The following is a 21,585-nucleotide window of genomic DNA, read 5'->3' as shown; positions in this document are numbered from 1 at the left end:
CGGCTCAGGTGCTGGCATCCCGCGCGGCCCCGCCTCTGCTGCGGGCCGGAAGCCAGGCGAGGTGCTTGCTGCCAGGTAGGAAAAGATCCAGGGCTCACTCGTAACCCAGGGCACGATTCCGGGGTCGCCCCCGGCACCTCTCCGCCGGGTGCATCAACCTGAAAAAGCCCCTTCTTCCTGGAAACCCTCTTTCTCCAGCGTTTCAACGGGGAAACTAATCAGCTGACCCCAGCCCCAGTCCTGCGAGGGGCCGGCAACCTTTGACCTTTCTCCGAAGGGCCTGGTCACCTGGATTATAAAGGACTTCGGAGACAGCCATCCAGTGTCTGTTGATCTGTATTTCTTGATGTTCTGTCTTCCGTTAGATAAGGGCTGTTAACTCTTGGTTTGAAAAAAACCAGACAAGTCCAGGGGCTCTGGACCGAGAAAAGGTCTGTGGGTTGGTAGCCCTAGGAGAGTAGTTATCAACAGAGGGTGGGTGTGCATCCTGTTGCAAAGTGTTCCAGAGTGGGTGAGGGATGGGGACGTGGAGGTGGTGAGGGCACTGGTAGACCTCCTCAGCCGTTTGGTGAGGAAGAGGAGGAATGAGAAGATGGTAATTTGAGCATGGAGGAGAGTCGTGGCTTTTTTTTTTTTTTTTTAATTTTAAAGAAAGGAAAATAACACCTTGAAGATCCTAGAAAATCAAGGAGAGATCAGGATGAATAGGATTCAGGGTCCAGATTGAGAAATTGGGATTCAGAAGAGGATGCGGAAAGCTCTTCCCGAGACCCAGGTGGGGAGTGCTGGAAGGTCTCTCCTGGAGGAGGAGATAATGCTTGATTGGATATAGTTCAGAAGTTTTTGGAATTTTGTCTTCTAGAGCAGGTTTGTTCTTTATGGAAATTGTAAACCCCATGAAACTGCAATAACTTTCGTCTACCTATAGCTTTGGTCGGATTGAAAACATACGTTGTGAAGAAGTACTGACCTGAATTGAATTGTCTGACTACATAATCTAAGGGGAAGTGGGTAGAGAGGGCAATAAAATCAGCTCTGTGATTATAGTTTATATGCCACTTAATATAATAAGTATTTAGTATCTACTTTAAGCCGAGCTAATAGTAATGCCTGCCTTTTCCAGAAATGCTTGCACATGTTTTGGGAACTAACCTTCTCTTTGAAGATGATTTATTCAGTGGAAACATCCAAAGCAAGTCAGTGATGGTTTTCTATTCTTTGTTTTAAGCCGTCAATGTAACAGTGGTTTCTAAAACCTGGCTGCATGTGTCAGAGTTACCTAGGTTCTTGTTAAAAATATACATTTTTTTTTTTTTTTTTCGAGACGGAGTCTGGGTCTGTGGCCCAGGCGGGAGTACAGTGGCACGATTTCAGCTCACTGCAACCTACACCTCCCAGGTTCAAGCAATTCTCCTACCTCAGCCTCCCAAGTAGCTGGGACTACAGGCCCAGGCCACTACTCCCAGTTAATTTTTGTGTTTTTAGTAGGTGGGGTTTCACCATGATGGCCAGGCTGGTCTGGAACTCCTGACCCCAAGTGATTCATTTGCCTCGGCCTCCCAAAGTGCTGGGATTACAGGTGTGAGCCATGGACCCAGGGAGGCAAAAATATCAATTTCTTGATCCCACTTCAGGCCTTTGAAATAAAAATCTCTGGGGGCTGGAGCCTGGGAATAGGCATTTCAAACAGAGACCACAGGGTTCTCTGGCACTGAAGATAACTAACAGCCTCTAAAGTTTTTCTTTGAGATTGGGGCTTTTTGGCCTATTTAGAACAGGGTTTCTTAAAGGTTATATGAATGAATTGTCAAACTTATGTAACTAAAACTTATAATTCCTGTCTGTGATGTTATCTTTAAATTTTAATGTACAGTCGTCCCCCTTACTCTTGAGGGATATGTTGCAGGACTGACAGTGGAGGCCTGAAACCATAGATCGTGCCTAACCTTATATACACTGTTTTTTTCTCTATATATGTACATATCTATAATAAAGCATAACTTATAAGTTAGGCACAGTAAGAGATGAATAATATCTAATAATAGAACAGTTATTACAATATGCTGTGATAAAAGTTATATGAATGTCATCTGTTTCTCAAAATATCTTACTGTATTTTATCACGGTTAACTGAAACCGCAGAAAGTGAAACCAAGGACTACTGTATTTTAAAGGAAAACTATGTAGTCATTTTATCAGAAAACAGCATTGTTTCTGTTGATGAAAACTCCGTTTTAGAAAAATTAGAAGATACAGAAGAAATAAAAGTTTTTCCCTAATCCTATAATTAAAATCCTATAATTTTCCCTAATCCTAATGACCACCAGTGACTCTGTCATTTTGTATGTAAAAGGTGTGCACACACACATGTATTGTATAATTGGTATTATATTTTATATACTTCTTCTTTTAGAGACAGGGTCTCGCTCTGATGCCCAGGCTGGAGTGCAGTGGCATGATCTTGGCTCACTGCAGCCTCCGTGTCCCCAGTTCAGGTGATCCTCCTTCCTCAGCCTCCCAAGTTGCTGGAACTACAGGCATGTGCCACCATGCACAGCTAATTTTTGTACTTTTCGTAGAGAAGGGATTTCAACATGTTGGCCAGGTTGGTCTCAAACTCCTGGCCTCAAGTGATCCACCTCTGCCTTCCAAAGTGCTGGGATTACAGACATGAGTCATCACACCCAGCCTATATTTTATATACATCTTTTTTTTTTTTTTTTTTTCAATCAATGTTGACCAGGTTGGCCTCGAACGTGTGGCCTCGCCTCCCCGAGTGCCAGGGCAACCGGCCTGAGCCACCGCGGCTCCCTTATACATCTTTATATCTTTTTTCTACTTAGCTATTATGAGCACTTTTCCATGTAGTTATTGTAAACATTTTAATGGAAGCATATATGCCATCATATGGATGTATTATAATTAATTAAATCAGATTGCTATTAATATTTAGACTCTTCAATTTTTGGTTATTTTAGCAATGTTGGTTTGAATATCCTGGTATACCTCTCTGATTGTTTTCTTAGAATACGTTTCTAAATGATGGAATCAAAAACCTTTCAAATGCATTTTTAAAATCTCATTTTGACATATCTTCTTACTGCTCTTCCTAACCAGAGAGAAAATTAACATATCTGAAAGATCTATTGCATTCCAGGTCCATTCTCTTATATTGGTGGTTCTCAAACCTTAATGCAGATAAGAATCATTTGGGGAGCTTGTTAAAATTTCATTTTTCTGAGTCCCAGAGGCTGTTGTTCTGACCCGTTGGCTTTGGAGTGGGGCCCAGGAATCTGCCATTTTAACACATTCCCTTATGTATTTGATAAAGGCACTCTTGGAACCAGATGTGGAGAAATACTTTTTAAATAAATGGCCACACAGACTCAAAACATTTAGGTTACTTGTCAAAAGCCGTTCATGCATCTGATAACAAGAATTTGAACTCAGCTCTTTGTGACTTCAGAGCCCTGTTATACCTATGATCTCAGAGCTTTTTAAACCTTTTTAAGAAGGTTTAGGGTGAGGTGCCCTAATGACTGCAGAAAGTAAACTCCTAGTGACTCCACTGTTGATTTCTTAGGAACAGCTGAAAGTAACATGTAAGTACACAATGAACTTCTGTTGAAACTTCCCATCAGAAATTCTGGTGAATTCTGTATTATGCTGCATAACATATACTACATAAAATAACTTTGGTCGTTTGGGTGTTGCAGGACCACCTGGCTTCAAGTGTGGATTTCCACGGCTCTTGCTCAGAGGCGGGTACACTGTGTTCCAGTGTGCCATGGAACTCACACAGTGGCACTTTGTGGCTTCATGAAGGAAGAGGCAGGCCACGCAACACTTTCTCCCCAAGGCAAGGAGAAGTAGCACTTTTAGAGGCAGAGGAGCGGAAGGCAGTGGGCATGACCAAAAGTGCCATTTATTAAAGGTGAGGACCCTACCCTTAGAAAAGTGTTGATATTAGTGAACTGAAGGGAGCTAGTATCGGGGTGAGCCTTTTTAGTTTTTAAAATCCTCCTTAGATGGAATTTTGCACTAATTTGATTAATCTTTATTTCCCACCTTGTTTATGTTTCATTCCTTTTAGCAGTAGCCTGGAATTATGATGTGTCCTTATGTGTTTCAACTAGTATATCCTAGTCCATCATTTGTTACTAAATTGAGTACCTGCTGTGTGTCAGGTTGGTTTGAGGCACTAGAAATACAAAAACAGTGATTCTCCTTGAGAAGTAAGTTAATTTACTAGCATTTGTTGACTTGGGTTATACCTAGTGTCTGACTCTTTATTTTTAGTTAACTTTAGACTTACAGAAAAGTTGTAAAAATGGTACCGGGAGTTCACCTAGCTTCCCCTAATATTAACCCATTACATAACCATACTACATTGATCAATACTATTAACTAAACTACAAACTTTATTTAAAGTTCATCAATTTTCCTACTAATGTCTGTTTTTTTTTTCTTCCCACTATATTTTATCAAGGATCCTGCATGTTGTTTAGTTTTTCTTTTTCCTTAGTCTCCTCCAATCTGAAATAGTTCCTCAGTTTTTCCTTGTCTTTCATGATTTTGATTCTTTCAAAGAGTACCAGTTAGGTATATTGTGGAATGAACTTGTGGTGAGCGATTGGGTTTTTCCACTACAAAGTTACTGTCTTTCCCTTTGTAGTTAAGAATTACCTTGGGGGACATACTTTGAGACTATACTGTTTATCCTCAGATTTTTGCCTATTAGTTTAGCATCCATTGGTGAACCTTGTCTGCAACAGTTATTAAGTGGTGTTTGCCGAGGGTGACTTTTTTTTCCATCTCTCACTTTCTTACTAGTTTTAATTTACTGTAAGAAAAGAGCCGCCCATTCTCTGCTATTCATTTATTTGTTTGATCATTTTTATCAGTATAGACTAGTGATATTCACTTTATCCTATGGGTTAAAATACAGTGCCATCTTTTTTTTTTTTTTTTTTAATTGCTCAAATGCTTGTAGGTTGGGCCATTAGGAGCTTAATCTTTGGGTTTAAATGACTTGTACATGTAAATGGCTGTCATCATTTTTATCCCATTCCTTACCCTGCCCAGGGAACCACTGCCCCTTTAGAATCTGGCCAGTGATCATTCAGAAGCCTCCTAAAGGAGTTGTAATTGGGATAATGAATACCAAGGCCTAAGGAAGGTGGGGCAATGCATGTGTAAAAGGTAAACTCCTAGGAACTCTGCAGGAGTCAAAAGAGTAGCAAAATAATCCGTCTTTCTTCTGGTGTTGCCCCACGGAGCCCCAAGGCATCAGGATCATGTGCGTGGGATAACATCAAGCCCACTCACATGCCCTGTGTCTGCAAAATTACCTGATAGGTTCAGAGACATTGGAATGCTGATTTTGGTGTTCTTAGCTGCCAAATGAACATACCCTTTCTCCTTGGTGCAAATGCTTAGTAAATACTTACAGAGTGATACATGGTGTCCTCCCCACCCACTTTCGTGGAGTAAAGATGTGTGTGGTTAGAGATTCTCCAAGAATGATACTTAGCACTTACATTGCCCTTCCTTTTGTTATAGCTTATCTTCCTTGCCAGATTTTAAAAAGTATTATGGGAAATTTCAAGCATACACAAAAGTAGAGAGAAAGAAAATGGACTCTCAGGTACCTATCACCTATCTTCAAGACTTCTCAGTATTTTATCCATCTTGTTTCATCTGTTCTCCCACTTTGGGATGGAGTCGTTCTCGTATTTGACAGGAAATTACAGACATTGAGATCTAGAAAAAGATAGAAATAAACTCTGAGTACAAAGACTGGGCTTTCATTCTCTTTATATCATATCCCCTTTGCTTGAAAATAGCAGGTACTCAGAAAAGACTGGTTGAATTGAGTGGAATAAAACCAAATATGAGAACATGATCATTTTTAACTACAGGGCAGACTTCTAGAAAGGGAAAGAGTGGTAGATCTTGCCCTAAATAACTTCTTTCATGTTGCCTGAATTTGTTCTCGGTAGTCATGATGATTCCCTTGCCACTTCAAGACAGCCATGACTGAAAAAGAAAACTCTGAGACTCTTGTGACAATTAAAGGTCTCTCAATTATTTAAACATTAGTGTAAATAAATCCAATATGATGGCACTTTCCCCAAACACCAGTCGGGAGTCACTTGCCCTAAAAATAACTTTCTTTAAAAAGTCATTATGTTTTTCTGATTATAAAAATATTACATACTCATTAAAAGAAAAAATGGAAATTACAGAGTTAGAAAGTAAAAATCATCTCATTAATTCCAGAGATAACATTATCTTGGGCAATATTCTGATAACATCTGAACATGACTGGTAATTAGAGCCAATAAATACGTGTGTTCCTGGCCAGGCACGGTGGCTCACACCTGTAATCCCAGCACTTTGGGAGGCTGAGGTGGGTGGATCATTTGAGGTCAGGAGTTTGAGGTCAGCCTGGCCAACATGGTGAAACCCTGTCTCTACTAAAATTAAAAAAAAAATTAGCTGGGTATGGTGGCGCAAGCCTGTAATCCCAGCTACTTGGGAGGCTGAGGCAGGAGAGTCTCTTCAACCTGGGAGGTGGAGGTTGCAATGAGCTGAGATCATACCAGTGCACTCCAGCCAGGCAGCAAGAGGTAGACTCCATCTCAAAAAAGGCAAAAAAAAAAAAGCTTGTGTCCTGGAAATGTACCAGATATGCCAGTGTACTTGGGTGCATCATCTCATTAAATTCTTAGAGCAATTTTGTGAGATAAGTATTTTTCATCATTTTATCACTGGGACACACACTGAGAGGGGTTGCCTCCAGTCACTTGGCTGGTCTCTCTTGAAACATAGATGGACAGACAGATGACAGACCCTTCACACTTCAGATGTTTACTCACAGGAGCTAAGGAAATCTTACCCCTGAACTTCCTTATGCTGCCTCTCTGTACCGTTTTTGGGAGAGCACTTAGACTTAGAAAGATAGGTAAATAAGTATTTTTAACTGGGTCAGCTGTTGTCTCAAAAGCAGGATTAGTAATAAAGGCCTAACTAATACTTAAGTAATTATTAATAATGGCTCCTTGCTTTTTTTTTTTTTTTTTGAGACGACGTCTGGCTCTGTCGCCCAGGCTAGAGTGCAGTGGTGCGATCTCGGCTCACTGCAAGCTCCGCCTCCTGGGTTCATGCCATTCTCCTGCCTCAGCCTCCCTAGTAGCTGGGACTACAGGCGCCCGCCACCAGGCCGGCTACTTTTTTGTATTTTTAGTAGAGATGGGGTTTCACCATGTTAGCCAGGATGGTCTCGATCTCCTGACCTCGCGATCCGCCAATCTCAGCCTCCCAAAGTGCTGGGATTACAGGCGTGAGCCACCGCGCCCGGCCAGGCTCCTTGCTTTTATAATAAATGTCTTACCTTTGAACAGAGTCCATAAGCTGCAGTTGAGCAATACTAGTTTATGAATATTCACAGCTATTTTGTTCTTGGGTAGGTGTTTCTGTTTTTGTTTTTTTAAGTTACAATCATCCCTCAGTATATGGAAGGGATTGGCTTCAGGACCCTTGCATCTACCCACATCCTGTACTGTAGTGAGCCCTGAGGAAGCCACATATTGGAAAAGTTGGCCCTCTGTATAACAGGTTTTGCATCCCAGGAATATTGTATTTTTGGTCCGCATTTGTTTGAAAAAAATCTGAGTGTAAGTGGAGCCGTGCAGTTCAGACCCATGTTATTCAAGGTTCAGCTGTATTTTTTAGGACAGTTTTAGATTCTCAACCAAACTGAGCAGAAAGTACAGAGATTTCCCATGTATCCCCTGCCTTGTGTAGGTTTTTAAATCTCTTACCCCTCTGTAGAATGAGGGAGGTCGATGTGTGTTCTTTAAGATCTTTTCTGATTTCAACACTGCAGTAATTTTATGGTCATAACCTCCTTCCACTCTGCAATTCTCTCTTCCAGGGGACTCTCCCTCTGAAAATAGTTCTTAGAAAAGCAATGCTCCCAGGGCTGGGTGCAATGGCTCATGCCTGTAATCCCAGCACTTTGGGAGGCCAAGGTAGATAGATCACTTGAGGCCAGGAGTTCAAGACCAGCCTGGTCAACATGGTGAAACCTCAGCTCTACTAAAAATACAAAAATTAGCCAAGCGTAGTGGTGCACACCTGTAATCCCAGCTGCTTGGGAGGCTGAGGCACTAGAATTGCTTGAACCCAGGAGGTGGAGGCTGCAGTGAGCTGAGATTGCGCCACGGCACTCCAGCCTGGGCAACAGAGTGAGGCCCCATCTCAAAAAATAAAAATAAAAATAAAAAATAAAGAAAAGCAATGTTCCCAGTCTGAATTTTCTAAGATTGAGATCTTTATTTTAAAAATTGCCAATCGTAGCATTTAAACCTCCTACAATTAAGTCTGCAAGAGGTTGATTGGCCTCAGGAACCTGATGACTTACTGTCAGCAGGTGGGAAAAGAATAAACCTCTAGGAAGGCATTTGAACAGACAGGCCCTAGGAAAGGGAAGGTAGATGTGGGAGAGAGGTAGAAGGCCCCCAAGGGAACCTGAATATTCAAGGGTTTGTGTTGGGACGACCCAGGCACCAAGGGGAGAAAAGAGGAAATACCCACGTGAAGGATGTGGAGCTGAACACCTGGGCTGAGAGCCCATGCTACCACTTACTAGTTGTGTGGGCTTTGGCAAGGTACTTAAATCTGTCCAAACCTTCCTTTCCTTTTCTTACCTGTAAGATGAGGAGACTAGTAATTCTTGTATCATATGATTAAATGAGAATTAAATAGGTTAATACAAGTGATTTTACCCCACTGCATGGCACAGAGTAAATGCACACATAAATTGCCCTTTTTAATTAATTGTTACTGCCTTCAGCATTGACTTCCTGTGATACCTTCACAGGACCCTGAACACAGGCCATACTGTTTAATTGCTTCCTGGGTCAAACATTCCCCAAGAACCTAACCTCCCATTTCATCTATAGCATTGTGTTTAGAGAGAAATAGTTTCTAGGTTTCCTTCAAACTAACCTGAAACTAAATTTTTGGAATTGTATCCTTTAGTAAGTGTGACACTATCTTGAGAGTTTCTGAGGTGGTGGTTGTTTTTTACAGTTACTTACTGCCTCTGTATTCACCATTAAAAAAATTCACTTTGTTTTCATTGTAAGAGTATCTAAAATGATACATGTAAAATATATGTAAATATGACAATATGTGATATACAAAAATATATGATAATATAAAAACTATATTATTAAAAATTCTAAAAAGAAAAGAGAAAAAAACCACCCCTAGCTAATCTCATTCTCCTAATATTATTATTAGCTTTTGAGTATATTTCTTTCTAGACTTTCCTTAGTTGTATGTCTTTAGTTGTAATCATAGCACAGATATAGGGTTTATTTTCTGTTTTTCTTTTTGTCATTTAAGATTTAATCATAAGTGTTTCCGTGTGATTATTTAGCATAGAAAATATTTTGGTCTCCATTTTATTTGTTTAATTGAGAATATGTTTGTCTGTGGAGATTATGCCTTAGCTTTAGCATTTTCTGTGTTCTTCTGAGAACATGTTTAGAATTTGAGGAGAGACGTGATTTGTCCACACAGAGAGGATATAGCGGATGTTGCTGGCGGCAACCCAGGGATCCTTGTCAGGTAGCCTTTACCACTTTAGTGTATTTTCTGTGGTCCAGGGTGGGCCCTCAGCTTGGTGATCTTAAAAACATGATTTTTGTCAATAATTAAGGGCATAGCCCCCTCTTCGAGGTGAATTCATATTATCCCATCTCATGCTGCTGAAGCATGAAATCAGAGTAGCAATGTGTCAGCTGACAGTGAGAAATACAGTACAGAAAGTGGTGGTTCAGTGTGTCTGCTTGTTGGCCAAGGTGGGATAACACTTTATATATTAATAAATTAAGTCATCTAAGCCCCACAATAACTTTTCTAGGTAGATACTATTTTTATCCCCATTTTACAGATAAGGAAACTGAGGCTTGGTTAAATGACTGGCCCAAGGTTATGTAGCTGTTACGTAGTAGAACTATAGTTTCTGTCTAAGTCCGAACTCCTGATCTTAAACACTATGCTGTAGGTTTGTTATTCTTACAGTTAGATTGTTGACCTTCTGTTGGGGATTCTCTATGTTTCTTGGCCGACTTCTTTCTGGCCCCCATTGCAATGTGCCCTGTGCCAGTGCCTCTTTGAGAATATAGCATTCTTTCCCTGTTGTTGAGGACCATGTTTTTCTGGCTCTCACAGGGAAGAAGGACTTTTCCCTTTTCATTTTCTCTTTGGGTCAAAATGTGCTTCTGTAACAAGTCTTCACATTTTTTAAATCCTCCCTTAAAACTGTGCCAGGAAGGGACAGCTGAGGCAGAGAACCATTAGGGCTGTGTCTTAGGCTGTGCCCAGCTCAGGTCTTAGGGCATTTGCAGTCTCCCTTGTCTCCTTTGCCTATTTGTTCTGTCCAACATCTGGAAATGGCTTCCCTTCTTGGGTGACAGGCAGCCTGACCAATAACCTAGAGAGTGCTTCTGTGATGTATCCATGCTTAGAACCTCTAAAACCTCTGGTTTTCGGATCTCTAAACCCTAAGTGAGAGACCTACCATTACGGTTAGTCAAGGTCCATTGGGGATGGGTTTTCAGTTTGTGCTGGAGTGAATCATTTCAGGATAGAATTTCCATTTGAAACAACGTGTCTTTTGTGATTGCGTTTTAGGTTGTTGGAGCAGAACTACTGAGCAAAAGCAGGCATTGTATCCTCAGATGTCATCAAGTTCCAATCAGATTGGAAAAGTTCAACTTGAAGCTTTCTTGCCTGCAGTGAAGCAGAGAGATACATACTATTCACGTAATAAAAAACATGGGCTTCAACCTGACTTTCCACCTTTCCTACAAACTCCGATTACTGTTGCTTCTGACTTTGTGCCTGACGGTGGTTGGGTGGGCCACCAGTAACTATTTCGTGGGTGCCATTCAAGAGATTCCTAAAGCAAAGGAGATCGTGGCTAATTTCCATAAGGCCCTCATTTTGGGGAAGGGAAAAACTCTGACTAATGAAGCATCTTCGAAGAATGCAGAACTTGACAACTGCCCTTCTGTGTCTCCTTATCTCAGTAAGTGTTCTCTTTTTCCTTTGATTAAGTAGTATGCAATTTTTTTAAATTTAAAAATAACAGGTACTTGCTTGTATCAAAACATCTCATGTACCCCATAAATATATATATCTCCTGTGTCACAAAAAGTGTCAGTTCAAACAAAATAACTATGACATGTACAAGATAGTACAAAACTCAGAAGTGTACCACTTGGTTAAGTTTCAGAAAATGAACATACTTGTCTAACTGGCTTGTAAATTAAGAAATGGAATCTTGCTGGAACCATAGGAATTCGCATGCTTCTTTCAGTCGCCATTCTGGCTTCAAGATTCTAACTCTACACATTAGATTTTTCCTATTTTTGAACTTCACAAATTGGAAGCATATGTTGTGTACTCTTTTGTGTTTGGCTTCTGTTGCTCAACATTATTTTTGTGAGATCTATTCTTTTGGTTGCGTGTGGCTATGGTTTGTCCATTTTCCTTGACATATAGTATTCCGCCATGGGAACAGACCCACTTTTATTATCCAGCCACAAAAGTCTCAGCAGCACACATTGATAGGGTCCATTGATCTAGACTGGTGGCTCTGCTCCATGTGCCTCCTGTTCTCCTACTGAAACTAGTGGGCTAGCCTGGGTATGTTCTCTTCATGGCATCGGCAGAGCACTAGAGCGTGAGAGGAGAAATGCAAGCACATTCAAGCTTCACTGGGGTCACATCTGTTGTATTCCTTTGGCCAAAGCTATGGAGTCCAGGGACAGACGAGGTAAGTTTTTCAATATGGTCTTTAGTAGTTTATTTCTTAAATATGTTGTATATTTTGGTTCACCTTTTACGTCTTGCCTCTCAACTTATATTAAACAGTAAATTAGTCTTAAGATCAGGGTGCCAGCATGGTCAGTTTCTTGGTCAGGGCCCTCTTACTGGATGTTGTCCTCACATGCCTTTCCTTGGTGTGTGCGTGCACACATACACGCAGGGGGAAAGGGAAAGAGGGAGGGAGAGAGAAAGACAGAGATAGATCGATCCCATGCCTCTTGCTCTTTTTATAAGGGCTTTAATCCCACATGGCAGCTCCACCCTTATGATGATCTCATCTAAACCTAGTTACTTTCCAGAGGCCCCACAGTGGAGATTAGGGATTCAACATAGGACTTTTTGGGGATACAAACATTCAGTCTGTGCACCCCTTTCCTAGTTGAGTCACAGTCCTGTGTCATATTCATATTGGCATGCTGCTTCTCTTTACTCGCGGAAGAGCCAAAGTGTTCTTCCTGATTGTGTGTTCCTTCACAGATAGTACAAGTTGAGATGTAAAAATGAGTCAGTAAAATGCAAATATGGCTGATTATTCCCCTTGCTTAAAATGTTCACAGTATATTTAAACAGTTAACTCATTCATAAGGAATAGAGGGGCAGTGACGCATTATTGGGCAAGTACTAGACTAAAGGTGATGTGGTTGGTGATGACTTAAAATGGGCCATTAGTGACCCAAGGAGGGGCAGATCTTGAGAAGATGTTGGAGTAGGGGGAGTGATAGGGAGACTAATAGAGGGTAAATGGAAGCAGATACTAGGTTAGGGCATGTAAAAAGTTACAACAATGAGAAGGTAAGCCGGGGGACTAGTTTATATTAGACCTGTTGCATGAGGCTCTTTGAGGGTGCAAGAACGGAGACACGGTCAGGTTAATGATGGGAATTGTGAACAGGCCACACGGGAGACCATCTCAACAGCTACCCCATTTTCTCTGGTAGCTCGATAGCCCAGCATCAGCTGTAGTACTTGTCATCTGTGTAACTCCATTCCTTACTCTTTGTTTTTAGGGCATTACTGACTGCTGTGTCTTGCATGCAGACCCCTCAAGAAGGCTCTCGTAGGCCAATTATTCTCTTTGGGTGGCTTGAAGAAGTTGCTTACCTTACCTGCTATTGGGCAGAGCCCCAAGGTGTCATTAGACACGTGAGCCTGGTCTAAGTAGCCGTGACCAGGGTAGGGGATGATTACATGGAACAAGGCATAGAGACTTATGCACAGGAAGGGCTTATGACTGCTTTACTCAGAAGGGGATAGCTCAATTTGCAAGCATCTTGAGGTTTTACAGCCTGACCAGTATACGTGGAATTTAGAAAACAACAACAACCACAAAAAACCTGAGCTGTTTCCTCCTGTGGATGGCTTTGGGCTTCGTCTGTTTGGATTGCTTCCAGACACTGAGCAAATGCTGTGCTGGATTGGAAACGTCTGTTGTGGTGGCAAAATGGGAGAGTTGTTGCAGTGCCACACATACCTGTTACAGCTGGGTTAGGGAGGCAGACTGGTTTCTACTTCTTTTTAGTGCTTTGCTTATAGGGAGCCAGGGTAGTTCCAGAGTTTAGGGAAGGGGTAGGAAGAGTGCCTTGTCCAGGAGCTTGATTCTGTGGAATGCTGTTGACATTTAAGAGATTTTCCCATCCTCCTGGAATTTGGAGAAGGAAAAGAGGATAGACCAAAGTTGAAGTTACTCTGTCTAGCCCTGACCTTTGCTCTTACCAGGATTCACCAGGATATTCCTTCTTACAGATGGATCATAGAACAGGTTGATTACCAGCCACAAGGAAGTGCTTATATTATAAATCCGCCTCTTGCTTTTGCAGCCAGTAACCTTAGTGACATGATGCTCTGGCTATCATCATGACTAAATGAGCCTTTAAAGTAATCATAATAAAAGCTGACATTTGTAGCGCTCACTGTGAACTGGGCAGTGTTCTTTCTATGCATATTAGCTCATGTAAACCTCAACACTTTTTGAAGTAGCTACTGTTATTGTCTGTGTTCTATGTTCATTGAAGGAGGCCAGAGCAAGCTCATTTTCAAACCAGATCTCACTTTGGAAGAGGTACAGGCAGAAAATCCCAAGGTGTCCAGAGGCCGGTATCGCCCTGAGGAATGTAAAGCTTTACAGAGGGTCGCCATCCTCATTCCCCACCGAAACAGAGAGAAACACCTCATGTACCTGCTGGAACATCTGCATCCCTTCCTGCAGAGGCAGCAGCTGGATTATGGCATCTACGTCATCCACCAGGTGAGCGTGGGGGCAGACCAGGGTCTGCCCTAGACCCTTCTCTCTCTGCCAGACTTGGCCATGTGACTCTTTGTCTATGTTGGGTAAAAGGAACATCAGACTATCATCAAAAAAGAGTTCTCTTACCTCATTTATCCTTGAAAAGAGTAGAGGAAATTATTGTCTCAGAACGTGGAGTTATGGGTTCAAGTTCTGGGAAATTTTACTGCCCTTAAAGGAACCTCTGGAGGAAGCCTGTTTTGTGAACCCTTCCATGTTAGCCAATGACTGCCTTCAGATTTCCCCGGAGGCTTCCTGGCCCCTTCTGTTTCTTTCTGTGTGTGACGTGCACTACATGATGAGATTCTGGAATTGTCTTGTCATTATCGACCATAGCTACTCAATGGGGATCTAGACAGAGGATTTGAAAGAATATTCTGTATCAGTAGCTATGGCTGCCACCACATTTCTGCCCTGAACTTTGCCACTATTTATTATGTGAAACATGTTATGTTTGATTTTCACTTTCTGGATTCACTTATTTGGCTTCCAGAAGCATGATTTGGTAGGAGCACAGCATAATCATCGGCTACTTTTAAAGAGCTTACCTCTGAGGTCAGTGGAGTGGGTGATTAAAGATACCTCTATTTGGCGTTAAAGTTTATTGAAAAAAAACTAAGACATCAGTTTAAACATCAGTGTCTAAACTTTTCACAATTATCCTTGGCCATCCAAATAATTCCCCCTCAACTTCGTACAAATTTTAAGAATGTCAGCAAAATCATGACTACTGTTAGAACTGGTAATATTTCTTTTAGGTAAAACTTTGGACAACTCAGAGGACCAGCTCTTCAGTATAGACTTGGTGATAAACTGGGGCTCTTGAAAATCAGTGTGCTTATATAGCACATCTATGTCTGTATTTTAGTACTTGGAACAAAATGTTACTATTACATTGTTTTATGGCTATTTTTGTTTTTAAGGTTGTTGGTCATAGGTATGATTTATTTGATTCTGAGTTTTTGCTCAGGACAGTAACCCACAAGGTATAGTACTATTTTTATGAATAGAAAAACGTGTCTGCTTTGGGCCTGGCCTGGTGGCTCATGCCTGTAATCTCAGCACTTTGGGAGGCTGAGGTGGGTGGATCACTTGAGGTTAGGAGTTCAAGACCAGTCTGGCCAGCATGGTGAAACCCTGTCTCTACTAAAAATACGAAAAAAAAAAAAAATTAGCTGGGTATGGTGGCACATGCCTGTAGTCCCAGCTACCCGGGTAGGCTGAGGCAGGAGAATCACTTGAACCCAGGAGGTGAAGGCTGTAGTGAGCTGAGATCATACCACTGTACTCCAGTCTGGGCAACAGAGCAAGATTCCATCTCAAATTAAAAACAAAAGAAAGAGAAAGAGAAAAATATGTCTGCTTTGTGTTATTCTTACCAGGAAAACATTGTGGTAACTTCTGAGAAATACTTGTACTTTTATGATAAACCACTTAACTGGAATTCATTCTGATGGAATTTGAACGAAGCAGCCATGAAAAAGTTATTTGATTTTTTATTACAGCTTCAATCATATCACAGGTCAAACTGTGTTCTTTTATTACCCAGTGACGAATCTCTCTCCATAAGGCCACTGGGAGGATTAGCCTCTACCAGTAGCATTATAACAGGATTCTCTTACAGGGATTTCTAAGAAACTTTAAAGTAGCTTAGAAATGTTAGCAATAACCTTCTCTTTTTATAGGTCGAGATTTCTTGATCCTTTCTGGCAGGCTGTTAACTAAGTCTCTTAGAAGCTTAGTGTAAATTCATAACAGAGGGTAAGATTGGGATTACCTGGGGTTGAACTGTGAATCACTAATACTAATTGACATGACTAGTATGGAAGAAAGGTTTTGTAGTTTTATACAGAGTACATAAAGGTATTTGTAAAATTTTAAGTGAAAATTATTTTTGTTAACTGTGGTAGGAATACTTAACATGAGATCTGTACTCTTAATACATTTTAAGTGTACAATACATTATTATTGATTATTTGAGTTATTTGTATTTTAAAGCTGCATTTAAAAAATTTTAAATTGTGGTAAAACACACAATGTAAAATTTACCATCTTAACCTTTTTTTTTAACTTTTATGTATTTTTACTGTCTTAACCATTATTGAGTGTACAGTTTAGTAATGTTAAGAATATTTACATGCAATGTATCTATGCATAATTATGCAATATATTGGTTGCATAAATATATGAAGTGTATTTATGAAATCAATCTCCAGAACTTAATCTTGCAAAACTGGAACTCTCTGTCATTACACAACAGCTCTTCAGATTTCAAGGAATGTTTCTAAGTTCTGGAATATAAGTATGTGTGAAGCACAAAGAAAAAATCAAATGGTCTTTTATTGCCATTGCATCTTCTCTGTCAGATCTTTATGTCACAAGTATAGTTTTGTGCATTAACAAGAATAATATCACCTCCTGAATCCTAACTAAGAGGGGAACAATATGAAACTTTATCTCAGGAGCTTTTCAAGTTTTAATTTTCGTATCTCTAGGCTGAAGGTAAAAAGTTTAATCGAGCCAAACTCTTGAATGTGGGCTATCTAGAAGCTCTCAAGGAAGAAAATTGGGATTGCTTTATATTCCATGACGTGGACCTGGTACCCGAGAATGACTTTAACCTTTACAAGTGTGAGGAGCATCCCAGACATCTGGTGGTTGGCAGGAACAGCACTGGGTACAGGTAAGGTGGTCTGCTGAGGGTGGCTTAGGTCGAGAAGCTCAACTGTTGTGATCAAGACTGGGTGGAACAAGCATCCAGAGTGTCTTAAGAAAATGAGAAATAGGAAGAATGTTCCATGATATATACATCACTTAAAGTGCAAAACAGAAGTGAGAGAATGTAATGAGGAAAAAACCCTACAACAACTTTGGCAGAGGATCACCGAGACAAGGGAAAGCATTGGAGAGAAATACCCGAGCATTGCAGGTGGTGGCCAGCCTCACCCACAGCGCCCCTGTCGGGGACTTTTGCAAGCTTTCCCACACTGACTGGAATGCAAGTAACTTATTTGTCTATTCTTGACTCCCCCTCTAGGAGGCAACAAGCTGGTGTCCCTGAGTGAGACCTCTGTTGAGATATCGCTTTCCAGACTATGGCCTCTTTCTAGAGCATGGGGAGGGCATATCCTCTGAGTAGTCTTCTCAGGAGCCAGGACACCCAGGACAAGTCCGTTTCTCTCAAAGCCACTGTGAGAAGTGCCAGATGCCATCATCTGTGTCTTCATTCCCCATCCCCTCCACCTCTAAGAAGGGTGTAGCTACTTTTCAGCCTTATTTGATTACACCAGCTCCTATTCAAGCACAATCAAGGGGAAATAGTGACCCAGAATGTTTCTCTGCAAATGAAACACTATATTCCCTCATTTGTGTGCACACTTACCTGTCAGCTTTCCCCAAGCCCTGCCGTTCATGGGTGCTCATATCTGTGGCGCTGACTGTGCTGGAGGCCATGAGACCACTTTGAATAAGGCAGAGCACCTGCCCTCACAGGGCTCCCCGTTGAGTGTCAGTGTGGGGAGGACAGGTAGCTACAGTGGAGTTGTGTTAATTTTGCATTTCTGCAAATAAAATTATAAGCACTTGGTAAGGAGGAGAGAGAGGGACAAATGAAGAAAGGAAGAGGAAGGCAGAAGGAGAGAGAGAGAGCTGTGAAACTATCAAATAGTGCTGGAGATTCCACCAGTATATACTCTACGTGAGTGTGAAGTGGAAAGTGAGTCTCTTGATACCCCATTCTTTCTGGGCTTCCATGTTGCTCCCTCACATTGGGCAATTAAAGAGAATTCTTAAGTAACATTGATATAAGTGACTGTTGCCTCAGGTACTGACTTTAAACCCAAGCCCTGTGTAAGCTGCAGGACATAAACACCTACAACAAACCATGGTGGGTGAGGGCACAGTGCCTTTAAGAAACACATTGAAGGGAAGGGTTTAAAGCTGTTCCCCAGGTAAGGTGGTACCTTAATCTTGTGGAACCAACAAGAGCTTCTCAGCAGAGTTCCAAGACATGCCAGAGAGCATGGCACAGTTTTTGGGGAAATGCAGGTAGTTCACTGGTACTCTAGAAGGAATGTCTGCAAGGAGAGGCAAGAACTGAAGTTAGGCAGGGGCCAGATGACGCAGGCCTTGTTTAGTCTGATAGAGCTCGAATTTGCTGTGACAGGGGCTGGGGAACTGTTGACACATGTTACAGCTGGGGAAGGACAGGAGAAAGCTTGGTTCAGCTGATTTTGAATGTATTGGATGAAGCAAGGGAAGAGGGGAAAACTGAGGGAAGAGATGCTACATGTCTGAGTTAGGGTGGGGGCTGTGGATCCAGAGGGCAGGGAGAGAATCCCACAAGTTTTCTCTTTGGGGATACTTGATCTTTGGATCTAATCTTATTATCTAGGGGTTTTGTTTTCTGGTTTCTTTGAGTCACTTCTGCATTGAGGAAAACAGCACATCATGGCTGGGCAACTTGGTTTTTTCAGAAGCATGTCACTATCTGTTCACTTTTTCTGTAGTAAGATGTCACTATTTACAACACAGAACACCTATACCTCAGACACTTGCCATAGATGATAATCTTAAACTTCCCATTGCCCAGATTTTTTTAAACACCTGGTTGCACCATTCATTTCTAAGCAATCACAGAGGATTGCTTAAGGACAGATTTTTTTGCTGGGATTCTAGATTTTATCTTTCTATTAAGCCGAACCGTAAGAAGACTGAGCTCTTGGACATTCCTGCCAGGAATTGATTTTCACTCATGCTTTGGTGTCACAGTCGTGGATTTCATCAGATGCTGCTCACTCTGAGATACAGCGCATGTATGACTCTTGCTGTTTCTAACTTGCCATTCTAACTGGCCAGATGTTTCTTTTATAACTAGGTATCAGAAAGCCTTTGTTGAGTAACTGACAGGTTTTCTTAATATGATTCAGGTAATTGAATGTTTTGATCGAGAGGCTCTGAGCCAAATCCATGGCCCTCTTTTAGAAATTGAAAAGAATCTTATTTGCAGATCAGAGTTCTAATGTATTTCCCATCTTAATTTTCTGTTCTGATTTAAATGTTTCTGGAGTCCTGGTTTATCATTTATGATTTTCTCTTTTTTGTATGTATCATGTAAGCAGCCTCATCTTTTGTGGCTGGAGAGAGGTATGTATAAGTAATGTAGGTAGAAGTTGCCCTCCTCCTGGACTACTTGCTTTTGTTGCTCTGAGCAAAGTCCCTGTGGCAGGCAAGTTCATTTCCAAGCAGCTGGGTGTCTGCCCCGTGCTGGCAACTGTGTGCCCCCGTGCCACAGAGCTTAAGTCAGCACGTGCCTCATCACTGTCACGCCAGCCCCATGAGTACAAGTGCAGAAAAAGTTTTCTCCTTACACACATGCAGAGTGAAGAAGTTAAAGTAAGTTGCCCCAAGTGTCTCAGACTCTGATGAAGCCAGAAACAAATCTTGTTTCTCACTGACTGTGGGGTCAGTGATGAAGCTGTGGACCAGCCGGTGGCAAATTTTACTGGCAAGAACTCCTTCGTTACCTGCCTGCTTCCTACAAGGAAGTCTGTTGTTACTTTATGACTACGTTTTCCCCACCCTTGGGCCTTACAGCACTTTAAAAAATAAATAAAACGGTTCCAGGGCCAATTAAATATTTATGCTTTTACAGGTAAGAAGAAAATCCAAAAGCAAAGATCAATAAACACAGAGATTATTGCCATCTGACAATAAACTGACAATAAGCAGTTCTTTTTTTTTTTTTTGAGACAGAGTCTCACTCTGTTGCCCAGGCTGGAGTGCAATGGCACGATCTCAGCTCATTGGAACCTCCGCCTCCCGGGTTCAAGCGATTCTTCTGCCTCAGCCTCCCGAGTAGCTAGTACTATAGGCATGTGCCACCATGCCCAGCTAAATTTTTGTATTTTTAGTGGAGACAGGGTTTCGCGGTGTTAGCCAGGATGGTCTCGATCTCCTGACCTCTTGATCCACCTGCTTCGGCCTCTCACAGTGCTGGGATTACAGGCGTGGAGAAACAATTCTTTAACCCTTCTTGCTGACTTGCCTTCTTCTGTCCCTCCCCACTCCAGCTCACCCCTCTCCAAGTGGTCCTCGGGCAGCCTGTGCCTTTCTCCCTCCTGTGCTTTGCCTCACAGAGTTATGGTCACCAGGAAATCCCCCATTTTTCTGCCTATTTGAATCCTTCCAGGTGCCCTCCTCCTGATGTAGTGACACCTCTCTCCTCAGAACCCTGATAATGTTCACCTCTTTTGTTAGGTTATAAACTCTGAGGGTAGGGCTTCCGCATTCCCGTGTTTAGCCAGCCGTCTTGCATGGGGGCGATATTGGTTGTGATAAGCTACCACATCATCGCCCTGGTTCTCATGCTGATTGCTTGTTGGTATCAGCAGGTTATGCCTGCCTTATCACCATGTCCTGTTCAGGCAGCTAAGAATCTCTCCCCTCTATAAAATGCATTCTGATAACCATGGTAATGAGACACTGCTAGTAGATGTCTTGGTTAGTGGTATTTACCTTCTATGCACTTTATTTCCTTTTTTTTTTTTTTTTATTATAGGCTGCAAAAATAACAGTTTCCCAGAATTTTAAGTTGGGGGCATATAAGTAAATCTGTTTCTCTTATGGGTTAAACAGAGTCCCCAGTCTTTTCTCAGAACATAGAAAGAAACAACTGAACTACAGATTAGCTTTTGGGATGCCACTTGTTCATTGGCCAGTGTCTACATGTTTATTGATCTCTCCTTTCGATTTTTCTTTTTATCTTGAAAATCATAAATATTTTATCGGCCCTGGAACAGTTTCACCTGAAGTTAAAGTTAAAATTCTCTAGATATTCACATTTTTTATTTAGTAACATCCAAGTTGTTAAGCTACCTTAACTTGCATTTCTGGATTGTTGAAATGTTATATTTAAGGGATACCTTTATTTCTGAGATTTACAAATTTGTTCACCGATAATAAGAGTCCTATGTAACTGGGAGGCTGGGAGGTGCTCTCTTACTTTTACCTCCTGATCTTTCTCCTCTTGCCTCTTTTTCTTTTTGGTATTCCTAGGGTTCCACAGAGCTGAGCCCCTTGGGTCTACCCTTTGTACTCTTCTCACCAACTAGATTGTTGGAGATTTCTCGACCTGTGCCTTCAGGTACTACATGATAACAGCTTATTTCCAAAGCCATATCTATAGTCACTCCTCTCTTGTGACCTTGGAGCCTGTATCCTTTTGCCTACTGGCAAAGCCCCAGGTGTATCTATAAATCAGCTTACCTGAAGCATGATTCACTGTCCTTCCTTTCAAAACCTAATTCTTGTTCTGTACAGCCTATTTTCATGAAAAGCACTACCTAGACTCTATCTGGTTGACAGGCCAGAATCTTCAGGGGGGTTGACAT

The 21,585-nt window shown here is 41.5% G+C and overlaps 1 protein-coding gene and 1 long non-coding RNA gene across 3 annotated transcripts in view; one reads left to right on the top strand and one right to left on the bottom strand.

The window, feature by feature from the left end:
• The window catches only part of B4GALT4 (UDP-Gal:betaGlcNAc beta 1,4- galactosyltransferase, polypeptide 4), a 49,516-nt gene that overhangs the window by 12,283 nt on the left and 15,648 nt on the right, over positions 1-21,585 (top strand). Inside the window, exons 1-6 of one of the 2 annotated variants that reach the window (XM_011940619.1) lie at positions 1-75; positions 3,717-3,934; positions 5,563-5,647; positions 10,711-11,107; positions 13,923-14,155; positions 16,690-16,877. In XM_011940619.1, the coding sequence (XP_011796009.1) occupies positions 10,855-11,107; positions 13,923-14,155; positions 16,690-16,877 (674 nt within the window). In that variant the 5' untranslated portion in view covers positions 1-75; positions 3,717-3,934; positions 5,563-5,647; positions 10,711-10,854. The remainder of the gene's footprint in view (positions 76-3,716; positions 3,935-5,562; positions 5,648-10,710; positions 11,108-13,922; positions 14,156-16,689; positions 16,878-21,585) is intronic. The other variant, XM_011940618.1, reaches the window with a different exon arrangement.
• On the bottom strand, positions 5,644-14,477 carry LOC105510721. Its single transcript, XR_001001602.1, has 3 exons — positions 14,282-14,477; positions 10,598-10,809; positions 5,644-5,763 (listed from the first exon to the last, which is right to left on the bottom strand). It is a non-coding gene; the product is annotated as an uncharacterized LOC105510721 (long non-coding RNA).

Source organism: Colobus angolensis, unplaced genomic scaffold (genome assembly GCF_000951035.1).
Source record: "Colobus angolensis palliatus isolate OR3802 unplaced genomic scaffold, Cang.pa_1.0 Scaffold190, whole genome shotgun sequence".
Lineage (NCBI taxonomy): Eukaryota > Metazoa > Chordata > Mammalia > Primates > Cercopithecidae > Colobus > Colobus angolensis.
This window is presented reverse-complemented; position numbering and strand designations above follow the sequence as displayed.